Genomic DNA, 16,038 nt, shown 5'->3' on the forward strand with positions numbered 1-16,038 from the left:
GGTGGACGTCGGTGGGGGTGGGGGGGGTGGGGCGGGGAGGAGGTAGATGGTATCCTCCCTGCTGCCCTGCAATAACCCCCAAAGCCAGAAGCCATTTCTGGGGGAAGACACGCCCTGTTGTGGGGTGCGGCTCAGCTCCAAGGACAGGGACCTAGGGTTTGAGAATTGGGAGCAACAGGAGCCCTGCTGGAGTCCTCCGTTCTTCTGGCACCTAATGCATTGGGGTAGGAACGGGCTCTCTTTGGGGATGACTGACCAGGAGAGAATCGAGATTTACCCTAGTGGGGAGCAGAAGGAGAAAAAAGGACTATCTAGGTTAACTACCCAGTGGCCAGCTGGCCAGATGTCATTTCATATGCTTCAACCAAAATGCCACTATCCCAACAGCATTCCTAATGGTGTGGCGAAAATACCATTTTTGCATCCGACTTATCTAGTTTTTACCGGCTTTGTTGTACTTTTTTTGGTAACAAGTTACAGTTGTGCTTAAATGCTAAAATTGGATTAACGCCTTGACTTGATAGCATCCCGTTAAATTATTCTTCCTTCAAAGACAAACTAAAAAAGTTTTTGCCTTCATATACAGCGATGATATATTTAACTTAATAAGAACAGAAGTCTTGCTTTAGCATTCTGTTGTTTGTTCATGGGACTGTGATTGGACGATGCTACTCAGAAGGGTAACCAAAAAAACCATAAGCCGTCAGGGGTTAAGCTTACTTTCCTAATATAGTATTAAGGAATCTGAGACTGGTCTACACTCTAAAACCTTTAAAAATGTAGCACAAATAAAAAGCTTTAAGATAAAAGTTAATCTCAATCTTAAAATATATATGGACGCTTGATTTTTTAAAAAGTTGTTGCTAAGTAATAGACTAAGTTTGAGTCATAGCAGGCACTAGATTTGCCACACCCACTTATCCTTAAGTGGTTGGATGCTGTTTGACAAAAAGCTAATTAATATTAAGGCTCAAAATGTTGGCTGACTGAAAGAAGCATATTCTTTGCATTTTAAATATATATGGTTTTGAATTAGTATATGGTCTTGAATACTTAAAAGATCCAAAGTGTCATGCTCCACGTCATATATTGTACTGAATCATCATGCTTAGTCAAAGTTGTTTAATAGTGTTAAGCCTATTCATTTTATTGAAATGCAAAAAAGACAGATATCTGCATAATACATATTATAACAGGTTTTAACAGTACTGGGCGTTGTAATCTGACTATATACTAACAAACAACATTATTGTTTTAAGGAAATTCTCATTTGTAATATGCTTTATCATTTATACAAATACATTTGGAGGAATTAAGATGGTAACAAATTCTTTTAGCTGGATGCAAGGAACAATTCAATCACAGAATTCAAACTGGAAAATATATTAGTTGCTAACTAGTCCTAACCAAACTTGATAAAAGAATCTTCTCTACTATATTCTGACAAGTGACTGTCTTGTATAAAGACCTCCAAGGAAAAAGAATCTACCACAGCAGCCTTTTGTCTTTTGATACAACTCTACCTGTAAGGAAGTTTTGCCTTTCATCTAGCCAGTATTTGTCTTTTTGCACTATCCACCCATTGCTCCTAGTTCTACTTTATATGTTCAAGTAAAACAAATATGGAACCTCTGCCATCTCTTAAAATTGTCCCTCCCTATCTTTGCTATACTGTAATCAGCCCCACTCTAGAGAGCCTATTGTTAAATTTTCAGTGTGATCTTTTAAACCCTAGAAATGGGCAAACTACAAATCAAGACTTGATTTTACTATTTTGTTGATTAGCTAGACTTAAGAATGTGATAGAAAAAATGATAAAAATGCAGATTAAATTTAAGTTTCCAGAAAGCTGGTTGTTAAATTTCTCACTATATTATATTTTGCAGATTAAACATTCCTAGTTTTTTCAAGTAATCCTCCTTTCATAAACTCAAAGCCCTTCACCTTTCATTGTTTCTCCTTACCCTCATCACTCCTTAGTCTTTTCAACAGTCAATACCCTACAGAAACTGTGATGCTTAGAGCTAAGTAAACATGGCATGGCAGGATCTGGGTTCAAGTCAAACTCAAATAGAATTCCTAGGGGCTACATATTGACTTAGAAAACCACATATTAACATTATGCTGTGTTTTTATTTTGTTAAACATTTCCCAATTACACTGTAATCTTGAGTTCTGTGTAATGGATTTGGAGAATTGTCCTGAGTTGTCAGTCCCCCCCCCCTCCCCATTTGATACCTTTGATGGTATTCTGATCCTAGTAGTTTGAGTACAGCCTGGCTGAGGAATAGGGGACTGGATCTGTGATCTTATTATTGCTTAAGGCACTCCCAGTGAGGAACTTCTTTGGGCAGGTCCTCACCTTCTCTTCTCTACCACTACCAGTGTAGAGAGTTGTCTGGAGCACAGAAAGATTAATGATCTGCTCAGCCGTATGTGTGTCAGAGGTGGAGATTTGAACCCAAGTCCTTCCTGGCTCTGAGACTAGTTCTTTCTCCACTAGGCCATAGCATTACCTTTAAAAGGTATATTTTATTGATTTTTGTCACAATTTTTTCTTTATAGAGAAAATATCAACTTTCTCTCTTTTATGCTGGACTCTGCCTTCAGAGAAAAACAATTAAGCAAAAATACCCACTAGAGTAATTGACAATGCATGTAACATATGCTGCTGTAGTAGATTACTACTTCTCTGCCATGATTGTTTCTTCTCTGGTATTATCACCTGTTTTTCTTTTCCCTAAAAGTGGGCTTCCTTTTAGTAATCTTTTCATTGACATGGTGCTAGTCACTGTGTAGTTCTTTTGGATCTTCTTATTTTACTCAGCATTAGTTTATACTGATCCTTCTAGCTTTCTCTGAATTTCTGACTTGTTAATTTCTTACTACACAATAATAGTCTATTATTCATGTACTCTAGTTTTTTTCAGCTATTCGTGATGCATAGACACTTCTGTTGGTTCAATTTCCTTGCTATCACAAAAAGTACTACTGTGAATATTTTTATTTCTACTGGACCTTTGTTTTTATTTTTCACTTCCTCAGGTTATATTTATTTCCAGTTATGGGGTCACCTTTTCAAAGGGTATGGATAATTTTTGCATAATTCCAAATTGATGTCCTGAAAGGATGGACTAATTCACTATTTTATCAACTGTGTATTAGTGAATTTATTTGCCTACATAGGCAATTCTTGTTTTTTGTCAGTTTGACTGATTTTATGGAGTATGTGATGGAACCTCAGAATTGTTTTAAGCTGAATTTCTCTTACTATTAATTATTTGGAGCATGTGTTCAAACATTTTGATAATTATTTTTTCCATACCTTTTGAATACTTCTCTATTCTGGAATGGCTCTTGGTGTTAAATATTCATGTCTGGAGGCCTCTGTACCCAAGTAGAAATGGCTAATCATTTCTTAAAAGGACAAAACAAATATAGCTAAAAGGGAATGGACTTGAGAGAGTGAGGGAATACTCCTCCCTGGCCTTGATAAATACAAACCATCTAGCCCCACCTGTCTCCATTACATACATGTACATATATATGTATCACCAAATATTCATGTTTCTTACATATCTTTGATAATTAGGCTTTTATCAATGTTATTTGATATGCATCAACCCCACCACTTAAATCTCTGGTTTTATTTGTGCAAAATTTTAAAAAATGTATATAATTAAAATTGTTTGCTTTGTCTTTCATGTTCTCTTCTAGCCTTTTTTTGGTTAAGAATTCTTTCTTTAGGCTCAATGGATAGAGAACCAGTTCTGGAGAGGGCAGGTCCTCAGTTCACATCTGGCCATAGATATTTCCTAGCTTGGGTCACTTAACTCCAGTTGCCTAGCCATTACTGCTCTTCTGCCTTGGAAGATAGGGGTTTAAAAAAAAATTCCCTTTTGCCAAAATTATGAGAAGTATTTGATTCTATTTTTATGTTAATTTGTTTTCATATGCTTTTATTCTTATTTTTTAAATTTACTTATTTCTAAAATATTTTTCCATGGTTACATGATTCATGTTCTCTCCCTCCCCTCTCCCCTCACCCCTCCCAGAGATGACAAGCAATTTCACTGGGTTATATATGTATTATCACTTACAACCTATTTCCATATTATTCATTTTTGTAATAATTTTTTAAAACCTAAACCCCAAATTGTATACCCATATACAAATGATAAATCATGTTTTCCTCCTGCATTTCTGTTCCAACAGTTCTTTCTCTTTGCATATGCTTTTTGAGCATTTTGTATTGTTTGGTATAAAATTTTGTTCTGAAGCTAATCTGTCAGACTGCTTTACATTTCTAAGCATTTCCTAAGGCATGGCCTGTTCTTGATGAAGCCATGCTGGCCATTTGTGAACACCATTTGCTTTTCTAGGTGTTCACTAATCATCCTTTTCTAGATTTTTTTCTAGGAACTAAAGTCAAGCTCACTAACCTGTAGTTTGCAGACCTCATTTTCTTTCCTTTTTTGAAAATGGAGACATTTTTGTAATTTTTCAGTCCTGTAGTATCTCTTCTTTCATACATCTCTGAGAGGGGTTTAGCAGGATCTGTGAGGAGTACTTCTCTCCCAAGTCCATTCCCTATTGCGCGTGCTCTCTCAATATACACACACACACACACACACACATATATTATACACACACATACACATATATACATATACATACATTTATTTATTTATTTGTTTAGATATTCTACTTTCACTTTACCTCCACACACCATTTCGGTTTTGAAGCAGCTGCTTGATACTGACATTTCGTAGCTGTTGTATGATTATTCATATATATATATATATATAATTGTTTTTCTTTTTGAGAAAAGATTTGGGGCAGCTAGTTGGAGGGGGGGACCTGGATTCGGTTCTGGACTTAGATACTTCCGAATTGTGTGACTTAACCCCAGTTGACTAGCTTAGAATTGATACCAAGTCAGAAGGTAAGAGTTTTAGAAAAGAAAAGATTAGCTTTTCTTTTTTGGACACGGGGATTTCCAGGAGAATTTTAGAAAATTGAAGTACCTTAGGACCACTATATCATTCCTGTATATATAATTTGTTTCTGGAACTTATGATAGGTTTTCTCTTTTTGTTCAGACTACTAACTATATGCCAGAGATACAAATACAAAAAAGAATGACAGTCTCTGCCCTTAAAGAAGGGGAAGACACTAGTGAGTCCCAAAGCTGATGAGATTTTACAAGATGTGGAAGCATGTGAAGTTTTCGTGGAATGGGCAGATAAGAACAGTTTGTTCCAACAGCCATGAAGGCAGCTAAAGAAGGCTCTGTGGGTTGTTTAGAGCTTGGTCAGATATTGAAGATGCCAAGGTCATCCACTGCATTCTAACCCATTGTCACTTGTCCTGACTTTTGTCTTGCTTCTTGGATGACTCTGGAAGAGAGTGAGGCTGATGACTTTGAGCAACTCTGCTTCACTTAAATCCAATTCTGGAACAAGCCTAGATATCACCCAGTGATGTTATTGGTCCTCTTTGAAATGAAGAATGAACATGTTTGTCCCTTTGTACTTATAGAGGAACAATGACATCTTGATATTGGGATTAAGGCACAGTGTGTCCACATTGTGGCTATCAGTCCAGTATGAGCTGTCCAGTATGAGCTTGGAAAAACTATACCATAGATAGGGCACAAATAGTCCATTTAAACATTTGGGATAGAGGTGTCTCTAGACTTGCAAATCTCATGTTTCTTTTGTGCTACTTTGATTCTGCTTTGCTCTTGGAGCACAACTTCTTCATTGATTTGGGCATGCCATACATTCTCTGCAGTAGAGTTTGAATTCTTGGCTCCAGAGAAGACCTCAGTTTTGTGTACCTCATCTTGCCAGGTAATTTTCAGAATCTTTCTAAGTCAGTTGAAGTCTCAGAGTAGTAAAGGGATGTCTGAGCTAAGTTCTTTCCTTAAATGGTGGTTTGGAGTTCATAGCCCACCTTCCAATCTGAGAAGTGGAGGTTAGTGATATGGAGGCAGAGGTAGTGTAGAAGTGATGAGATTTTAGAGGATTATATATTCTGATGGTTATTCATTTTTGTCTGATAGTCCATTGATGTGTGACAAAAATGCTCTCCACCATTCTTACCCACTATGGTTCTTGGATTTCCTCACATGAGTATATCTTTTTAAATATATAATAAAATGGAAAGAATGGAAAGATGTGTTTAAGGAAAGCTCAGTAAGAATGCAAAGGTAAGGAAAGTTATCCTGAAGGACCTGAGAATGAAAATTAAGGATAAATGAAAGGAAAAAAAGCTAAAAAATTTTATAGCATACTCTACCACCAATTACAGAAGATCTACCACATTTGAACTCTTTAACATCACTGTCCTTGCTATGCTATGGCTAATACCTAGTAAGCACTTTTATTACAATAAAACAATATGCATTATGTGCTTTAAATTAAATGCATAGTAATTGTTTTTATTGAAATAAAGTTGCTGAGTAGCTGTGCTAGACCATCGCTACACATAAAGGAATCTGTTCTGGAGATGACAATTTTGAGCCATTAAGGGATTATAAAAATATCCAAAAACAGGATATCAAAGACTTGGGGAACAAATCTCAGATCTTATTTTTACCCCCTCCTCCCCCCCCATAGCTGACTAATAGTAGTGAGAGTCAGTCATGTGCCTCTTTTTCTATCTCCAACAAAACTTTTCTGAGACTAATCTGTATTCATGTCCTAGAAGGTATAAGAAGGGATTCGCAAATGTGATCTTCTCTAAAACAGTAATGATAGGATATCATAACTTATTACATTAAAGTTTGCAAAGCACTTTATATCATTATGGAGGCAGCTTGGAATCCCATAGAATAGAGCACTTAGACCTGGATTAGGGGCAACTAGTCTTTCATAGAGAGAACTCTTAAGGATAAGAAATGGTCAGAGTAGGTCTGTAGAACTGCAGAGAGCACTTAGAGGATAGCAGCTTGACTAGGACTATACAAGCCAGCAAGGGTCAAAGCAGACCTGGAGACCCTATCAGTTCAGAAGGCAGTGCTCTCATCCTGCCGTCATACTCTTCCTAATTCATCTTCCTCATTAGCCATGCTTCATAAATTGGCATATAAAGATTTTACTTCATGGGTTGTTTGTTTTACTGGTTCCTTCCTTGAATTTCATCTCCTGTGAACTGCTAGGGACCTCAACTCCTAGTCTTCCTCCTAGATTATAACTTGTAAGCAGTGGATTTGGAATCAGAGGACCTAGATTTAAATTCAGTCAGAGAAGCAGAGAAGGTACTTTGGACAAGTCACTTAATTATTCACTTTCCTCATCTATAAAATGAGAGTGGAAGGTTTCTGAACCAGAAGACCTCGGAAGGCCCTTTCCAGCTCTAAATCTGATGATGGCACTAAGTAGATGTGTGTTGACTGCTATGATAATATATACAGAGCTACTTTTTTTTGCTATCTACTTTCCTTTTCATTTTTGAGACTCTAGGCAAATACTTTCTAATAGATAGGGTCACTTTACTTATAGCAAGGAATTTTTTTATTTCTGTTTTAAACTATGGCCTAGAAATCCAAATCTTGTTCTTAGACACCATCTCTTAATTAGCTCTTCACCTGAGCCAACTTGCTTCCTAATATAGTCTCAAGAGGGCCTCATCTAATCAAATTTTCCTTATTTGTTTGTTTTTGTCACTTGCTTTGTGCCATTTAGGTCCTTTGTTTGACAGGCCTTCTGTTTGTTAAAGGTCCTATGTAAATATATTTCAATTAAATTACATGGTTAACCATAGCTCTCAGGAAGGATTTACACCAGAGGGAAGGTGGTCAGTCAGTTTTCTTTTTAAGATTTTAATGTGTTTTTGCCTTCACTTATCAATCGACAGTTACTTATTAAGCATCTCTTATGTGCCAGGGGCTCTGGTAGCTGCTAGGGATCCAAAAACAAGGATGAAACCTTGAGGAACTTCTATTTTATAGGGGGAAACATGTAAACATATGGAATAAATATAAGGTTACTATCAATGGAAAGACTGTCTTGGGGGATGAGGAAGGGATTCATGCAGAAGGTAGTTTGTTTTTTTTAGCATTGAACTGGCCTAGAACATTTTTTTTGTTTTTTGTTTTTTACTTGAAATTTTTTATTTAATTAATTGATTTAGAATATTTTAACATGGTTACATGATTGATGTTCTTCATCTCCCCTCTTCCCACCCCCCTCCCATACCCAATGAGCAGTTCAGAAGGTAGTGTTTTTTATTTGTTCCTTGAAAGAAACTAGGGATTTTAAGAGGCAGAGATGAGAAGGGAATACACTTCAGACTTGGAAGACTGCCAGTGCAAAGGCATGGGTGGTGGGAGATGGAGTGTGGCATATAACATTGACAAAGTGTGGTTTGGCTGAATAGTTTATGAAGGAGTTGTTTAATAAGATTGGAGAAATAGATTGGAACCAGTTTGTGAAGGACTAGAAATGCTAAACAGAGCAGAAGAGTGGTAAGGATTAGGCAATGTTTTTTTTTTTTGTTTGTTTGTTTGTTTGTTTTAAACCCTTACCTTCCATCTTGGAGTCAATACTGTGTATTGGCTCCAAGGCAGAAGAGTGGTAAGGGTAGGCAATGGGGGTCAAGTGACTTGCCCAGGGTCACACAGCTAGGAAGTGTCTGAGGCCAGATTTCAACCTAGGACCTCCCCTCTCTAGGCCTGGCTCTCAATCCACTGAGCTACCCAGCTGCCCCCTAGGCAATGGGGTTTTAAGTGACTTGCCCAGGGTCACACAGCTGGGAAGTGTCTGAGGCCAGATTTGCTAAATTCTTAATATTTGTCATTTCTTGTTGTGGCAGCAATATTCCATTATATTCACTATCAGTTTGTTCTCCCTGTTCCTAGTTGATGTTCATTCTTTGTTTTTTAGTTCTTTGTGTCTACGAAAAGTACTTCTATGAATACATTTGTGTTTATGGGACTTTTCCTTTTGTCTGAAAATAGGCTTCATTTCTCATTACATGCTAGAGAGAATAGACTTGTAAAGCTGGACAGTCACCCAGAGTTTTCTGAATCAGATTTCTTTAGATATGGCATTATTTTTTTCAGAAATATAGATTCTTGGATCATCTGGCATAACTATAAATTCTTTAAGTACAAAAAACTTAGTATAAAACAGAGCTGCATGGACATTATTTTTGAATTATTCTCATCTATTACCATGATTAAATGATTACTCTCATATTCCTCACCTTGTTTTCTAAAGCTGAATGGATATATAATTTTAATTATAGTGGAATCCCATTATATAACAAGATACATTATTACATATTTTTAATATAATATAGGTAAAATATTCTTCAAAACACTACATGTATTAAGAGGCTACCATTAGAGTTGCTGTTGTAAATATTTTTATAGATTTAGTAGAGTCCATAAAATAGATTCTATAATTTCAATATGTCAATTCCTTAAGTAAACATGACCAAACAAATTAACTAGATAATGCCAGGAATGAGTTATTTAACTTGCTTTATATTTTAAAAATCTAGCTGACATCCTTAGATAATTTTTCATTTAGAATCACAAGAGTTCTAACTCAAGTTTATTACTTTTATATTATGAATTTTGTTTTTTAATTTTAGGATGAAGACATTGTTTGAAGAGATCAAAGCATCAATTAAAAATAACTATAACCAAGACCGTTCATTTTGGAGGCCTGTCCTTCCCTGGGGAGGGGTTTTTACCATCAAAGCTGGCCGCAAAGCAGTGTCCTGTACACCACTCTATGTTGAAATAAACTTGAAAAATACCTGCACTATAGATGGATTCTTGATGTTACTATATGTCATTCTTCATGAAAATGAAAATTTTCCCAGAGAACTCTCTCTTCATTTAGGCAGAGAGTTCGTAGACTGTTTTCTTTACTTAATGGACTCATACAGTTTTACAACTGTGAAACTACTCTGGATTTGGGACAAGATGGAAAAACAGCAATACAAATCTGAAGTTCATAAAGCTTCATTAATTATTGATTTGTTTGGCAATGAACATGATAATTTTACAAAGAATCTGGAAAACCTTATGTCCACCATTCAAGAGAGTTACTGTTCAAACTGGAGATGTCCAACCCGAGTGCAGGAAGATCAGCAGCGAACAATTAACATAAAGTAAGTAGCTGAAAGTAATGTTAGAGGAGGTGCCAGGATCCGGCCGAATATGTAGGAGAAAGGGCCCATCTATGGGATAGTAAGGGAAAGAAGGGAACAAGCCTCAAGAGGAAGAGGGCTGGACCAGGAAAAGAAAATCATGGCTATAAGGAAAGGAACAAGGATACTCTGTGTGCATGTACACCAGCACTTGGCATAGTGCCTAGGACATAGTAGGCACCTAAATGTTTCTTGGCTGACACCAGAAAGGGAACTTGGATCTCATTCCAGAAAAGCAGCAAAATACTTCCATTTGGAGAAATAAGTCATAATCCATGATTTTTGTCAGACTTGAGTTCACATTTCTTATATGTAGTTGTTTTGTGCTCATGAAGAATTAGTATTTTGTTTGATAGTACTTGTTAAGATTTGTATTTGATACTTTCATTTATTGTTTTTCCTTCCGTTACTTTGTGTGTGGGTACCTTCCTCAAGACAGCTAGTTGGCACAGTGAATGGAATGCTGGCCCTGAAGTCAGGAAGACTTGTGTTCAAATCCAGCCTTAGACACTGTGTGACTCTGGGCAAATCACTTAACCTGTTTACCTCAGTTTCCTCAACTATAAAAAAAAAGAGACAACTGGAGAAGGAAATGGCAAGCCACTCCAGTATCTTTGCCAAGAAAACCTCACAGGGGTCACAAAGGGTTGGACCTGACTGAGTGACTCTACAACAAACCTTCCCCTTCTCTTCCAGGTTCTTTACTTATCCATAATTAATTTGTTGCTTCTTTGAGCTCTCTCAGTAAATATACATAATTTGAGAAGTTTTATTATAGGTGCATTCACCATCTTTTGGGCAGTACTGTTTTTAAGGTATTCAGTTTGTTTTTATAAACACAACATGAAATATAAATGGCCCCAGAAGTAGGCATACTTTAAATAAGACTTCCTTTATTCATTGGGAATAAAATATCTTTCTTTATTCATCCACATACATTGTTTTGGTTTATATACAAAGATGGTCAGCTGATTTTATCATCCCCTTCTGAGGCTTCTAAAAAACTGAGATGACATTTCTTTGTCCAAAAAATTAAATGTAACATTTCTCTAGAATATTTTTCACTGAACTGTTAAATGTTTTTTTTCTTATGTAAACCAGCCCTTTATACAGTTTACTATTGCCTATTAAAGTTTGTATTTTTAAAATAGAATGAAATATTATCCATTGTTATATATGGCCACAACTATTTTATTGTATAAGACATCTGACTTAGATATGTACTAGAAAATGCTAATATTTAGGTTGCATGGTGCTTTTTATTTCCAAAGCATATACCCTTGTCTGCATAACTCCTAAAGGTATTAATGTACTGATATATGTAGTCCATTTTTACAGATAAAGAAAAATTCAGGCATAGACAAGTTAAGTGACTTGCCTAAGATACCATGTCTAGTTAATGGAAGAGTCTTCTGCGTCCTAGTCACCTATTCTAAACATTAGACTAGACCAAATTGCTTCTTTCAAAACCCTTTTAAAAATTCATTTTAAAGTTCCTTTAGCAACAACATTTTAGAATCAAGAGTACCATTTTATAGCATTGAGTTTTCTAGAAAAGTTAGAGAAATGTTGAGGGCATTATCCTATTTGAATATTAAAGTACTAGCCTAAAATGCAATAAGAACAGCTTTATACTTCTAAACACAAAATTATATACATTTCATAATTTTTCAGTCCTCCCCAAGAAATACCACATGGAAACTTGATTCGATTGGCTGTGGATGAATTATTTTGTTCCAAGATAGAATTATGTGAAGAGCAAGGGTGAGTATTTTTTCAACTGTTTAAAGGCAATTATTACTATGCAATAGTAAAAACTATACATATGTAAATACTGTGCCCTATATTATATATATACTAAAGAGAGACATGTGAACACGTGTTTATTTTTTATGTTCTATTAAATTACATATATTACTTTGCTAGTATTATTAGATGCCAGTGTATAGTGTAATTACAGCTAATAATGTGACCATAATACCATTTTTCTCCATTAATGAGTAGGTACCTTGGTTAAGCAAAACCCAACCAATGAGGACCCCCAATTAACTGGATGTTTTTCTGCACTCCAAATTTAGGAAAAAAGAGGTAAATGACTCAAAAAAAAAGATTTGGTTAAAAAAAATTTCTGGCTATATCCTGGAACCAGTACACTCATTAATCTAGACTCCTACATTTCAGAATAATGACACTGAGATGTTCTGATCGATCTTGATGTTTAGAATGATAACCCTGAGAAAGTACAAGATCTTTAATAATCAAAGAATGGTTAGGTTTATTTTTGGTATTTTTCTTTACTATGTCAAGAAAATTAGTCTTTTTTATTTTAGAAAAAATTTGAATGATAAACTTTGAAGCAGAAAACATTTTCTGGTTCATTTAAGTTATTCATAAAATAACGTCTAAAGCTAAATATTAGGATTGAAATTTTACTGTGTGATTGCTTTGTAGTTTTCTAATTCAGATGCAGTAAAAAAATTTTATAAAGCCTAAGACTGCTAGAAAAAAAAACAGCTTTTCATATTAATGGATACAATACTTGCAAAATGAAGCAAGTAATAAGAAAATTTATCCATGTTACTTACCTCTTTGTACACTCAAATAGGTCCAATAAGAGGAAAATGTATTTCCAAATTCTGGAGCTTTAATAATCTTTTTGAGGGCAGGATTGTTTGGCTTTTGTCTTTATCTCTTGAGCACAGTGCCTGGAACATAGTTTGTACATAATAAATGCTCATTGGTTGATGCAAAATTAATAAATTAAAAAACTTAAAATAGTGGAATTATCTTTAACAAATGCCATTCATTTAGTGCTTTATAGTTTTGAAAGCACTGTACATATGGTAATATTATTTGACCTTTACAACAGATAAATACTACAAGTATTATCACTCTTTTGCAGATGAGAAACTGAGGCTCGAAAGGTTAAGTGACTTGGTCATGATTACAATGCTACTAAGTATAAGAGGTAGGGTTCAAATCCAAGCCTTTCCTGACAGCAAGTTCAGTGTTCTTACTGCACTGTCATGCTGTCTCCTTATTAGTTACTCTAGAGACTTCAACAATCTGTACATGAATAGAAACTGTTGGGGGAAAAATATGAGCAAAAAAATGTTCTCCATTATATGAAATTAGGCTTTTGGAAGATAAAAGTTGTAACAGAACAACTCCAGAAGTGCTGGAAAGATTGTGCTGAGTGAAGTAATGATTGCTTCTTTTTCATTTTAGCTGTGGTGGGCTAAGAGAATTTTCCCAGCGAGTTTTCTGCCATGGAGCACCCCCTTTTGTTGTCTTAAATATGCAGCACTGGAAATCTGAAGATCTGGCATATGTACCATATTACTTGGATTTATCTGATCACAAGTAGGTGCTATTTTTTTCATAAAACAATCGAAAATGGGATTTCAGTTCAATTTTACCTATTTATTCATGATTTTGAATAGGCCCAGAGAAGGGATTGTGTTTGAAGAGTCATTGCTGGCTTGCCTTTTTTATTCAGAATGAGTTTTTAGATTACTACAAGTAAGTGTAGCTTTATTTTTTTTAAGTTCAGTGATATAGTAGGTGCTTACTTAGCAAAAGAAGTTAATATTTATAGTTATGGAATGTTGAAGGGCTAAAACACAGGCTTACATATTGAGAGATGGTTTGGAAAGTTTTACATGATTTATTAAAATCTTTGATCTCATTGTTGTGGTTACCTTCCGTACTGAACAAAACTCATATCTTGTCATTCTTTGTGGTTCTTGCACATGTCTTTCTGCACATCTTCCTTGTAGGAAACTAAATTACTTCTGATTTTTTAAAACATTTTGATGATACTGATAAAAGTAAATCAGACTATCATTCTCTTGTTCCTGATACATTTGTTAAAATTCATTTTAGAAATTTTAAATATTTGGCCACATCTTACTACATAAACTTCATAAATTAGTCAGAGGAACATCTGTTTTAGGGAAGCAAGCAATCAAAATGTAGTTTTCTGATCTGTAGGATATGAATTTAATGTCGAATGAATTTAATCTTTCTAATAAGAAGGCAATTAAAACAATTGTAAACCTGTATTTTATAATTTATCTTCATTTTTCAGGTATTTGTTGGAAGGTGCCACATTATTTAACAAAGAGGAACATCATTATTCTGCAGCTTTCCAGATTGATGGCTATTGGATGCACTATGATGGCCTCAGAAATGTGAATTTAATTTTGTTAAATAAACCACCAGAGTTTCTCCTCTTGTCATCGTTGGTTTATATTCGAGCAACAGAAAAATAAATATAGACTGATGCTAAATTAAATTGTGTTCCCTCCTGCCCCTCCCCTCCAAATTAAGGGCTCTTATTTTCTGTATACTTGGTATCCAAGAAGATTGTTGAACTATAGTAGTTTCAGAGTTGTATTATCCATTGCTAAGCCCCCAGGTAAATGTTTTATATATAGAAAAAAAAACTATGCAAAATGTTTGTAATTCTTTTTATATTTCCTGATTTTATTTTTATACAAGCATATTTTAGGTTAAAATAAAAATATCTTGTAGACCTCAAATTTTATATTCATATGTACATCAGATCTGTTGAAATTAATGTACCTTTATTCAAAGAAATTGTATTTGCAATTAGATGCTTTTTTCTTTCTTTGCGATTCAAATAAAAATAATTAAATCCTGAATCTACATTGAGAAAAGCCAGGTTAAAAACTTATTCAAAGTTTAGAAAACTTTGATAGTATAAAATTGACCTGAGTTGGGAAAAGGGCATCTTCACATTTTTGCTTCACACCCCATTCCACCCACAACCCAGAGTACATTATGGCATCAGCTAGATTTCACTTGGATGTTTCACTTGTCAATGTCTTAGGTATTTTTGCTTATTTTGTCCTGACCTAGAAATACCCATTTTTAAACATTTTATAAATATGTGTGTATCCATATCTGACTCTTATGCATGGGCTTTAATTTTTTTTTTCCAATATTGCTGAGGGAATTTTGTACTAGCTGCTCAAGTATTATAGCCCTTGCTAATTTGAAGTGTTAATTTCTAGGCAAGTGTTATTAATAATTATATAATCATCCTAAAGATGTCATTTCAAAATTAAATATAAGTAGAAATTATATTTTACAGGAGTGACAGCTGTATTCTATTAAATATTAAAGTAGGCAAATTTATTTCTCATGCTAGTGAGTAAACAATGTGTTATTTTGTTTAAATGACTAAAAGGAAAACTTGTCATTGGAAACTTGTTTTTATTTTTGGCCTAAGTCTTCAGAGACAAAAATATACATATACTTTGGATGTTTTAAGTGTCCTTGCCCAGTGAACTAATAGCTTAACAGTTTGGATTTTGGATATGTCACTACAATGTGTGTTTACATTTATCAGAATGTTGTGCTTATTAAAGCCTCCAAGAACTTTCTCATCTATTCATTTGAGAAGAAAAACAAACCTTTTGAGGAAGTACTGTCTCAGAAATATGTATTTTATTGTCTATACTTAAGTATTCTACTTTACTGATTTTATAGGAACCATAGAGACTAAAGTTGATTTAATGTTGAGAAGAGCAAACTATTTTTTGAGAATTAAATTCATCCCACATGCTATACATACAGTTAACTTCCATATAGTAACATATTAAATGAAATCTCAAATTGTCATTGTGGTCTGATTGGTACTTAAGTACACACCTGCCTTGAAGCAATGCCGTTAGGAAAATACTTTTGTTAGACAAAAAGTTATAAGTATTTGCTTAGTGTTTCCCTATTGTATTTTTTAAAGGAGATATGACTTATGGATGAACTTTACTGAACAAAAGCAAGGTGCACTTGGTATTTTCTCTGGGTTAAAAAAAAATAACTCACATTTATATAATGCTA

General features: G+C 34.7%; 1 protein-coding gene across 1 annotated transcript in view; it reads left to right on the forward strand.

Annotated features, from left to right (window-relative positions):
• Nucleotides 1-14,581, forward strand: part of C2H14orf28 (chromosome 2 C14orf28 homolog) — a 20,005-nt gene extending 5,424 nt beyond the window's left edge. Inside the window, exons 2-5 of the mRNA XM_044662052.1 lie at nucleotides 9,607-10,131; nucleotides 11,845-11,934; nucleotides 13,399-13,533; nucleotides 14,261-14,581. Of these exons, the coding sequence (XP_044517987.1) occupies nucleotides 9,608-10,131; nucleotides 11,845-11,934; nucleotides 13,399-13,533; nucleotides 14,261-14,444 (933 nt within the window). The 5' untranslated portion in view covers nucleotide 9,607 and the 3' untranslated portion in view covers nucleotides 14,445-14,581. The remainder of the gene's footprint in view (nucleotides 1-9,606; nucleotides 10,132-11,844; nucleotides 11,935-13,398; nucleotides 13,534-14,260) is intronic.
• Nucleotides 14,582-16,038: the final 1,457 nt, after the last annotated feature.

The sequence above is a fragment of the Gracilinanus agilis genome, chromosome 2 (assembly GCF_016433145.1).
Source record: "Gracilinanus agilis isolate LMUSP501 chromosome 2, AgileGrace, whole genome shotgun sequence".
NCBI lineage: Eukaryota > Metazoa > Chordata > Mammalia > Didelphimorphia > Didelphidae > Gracilinanus > Gracilinanus agilis.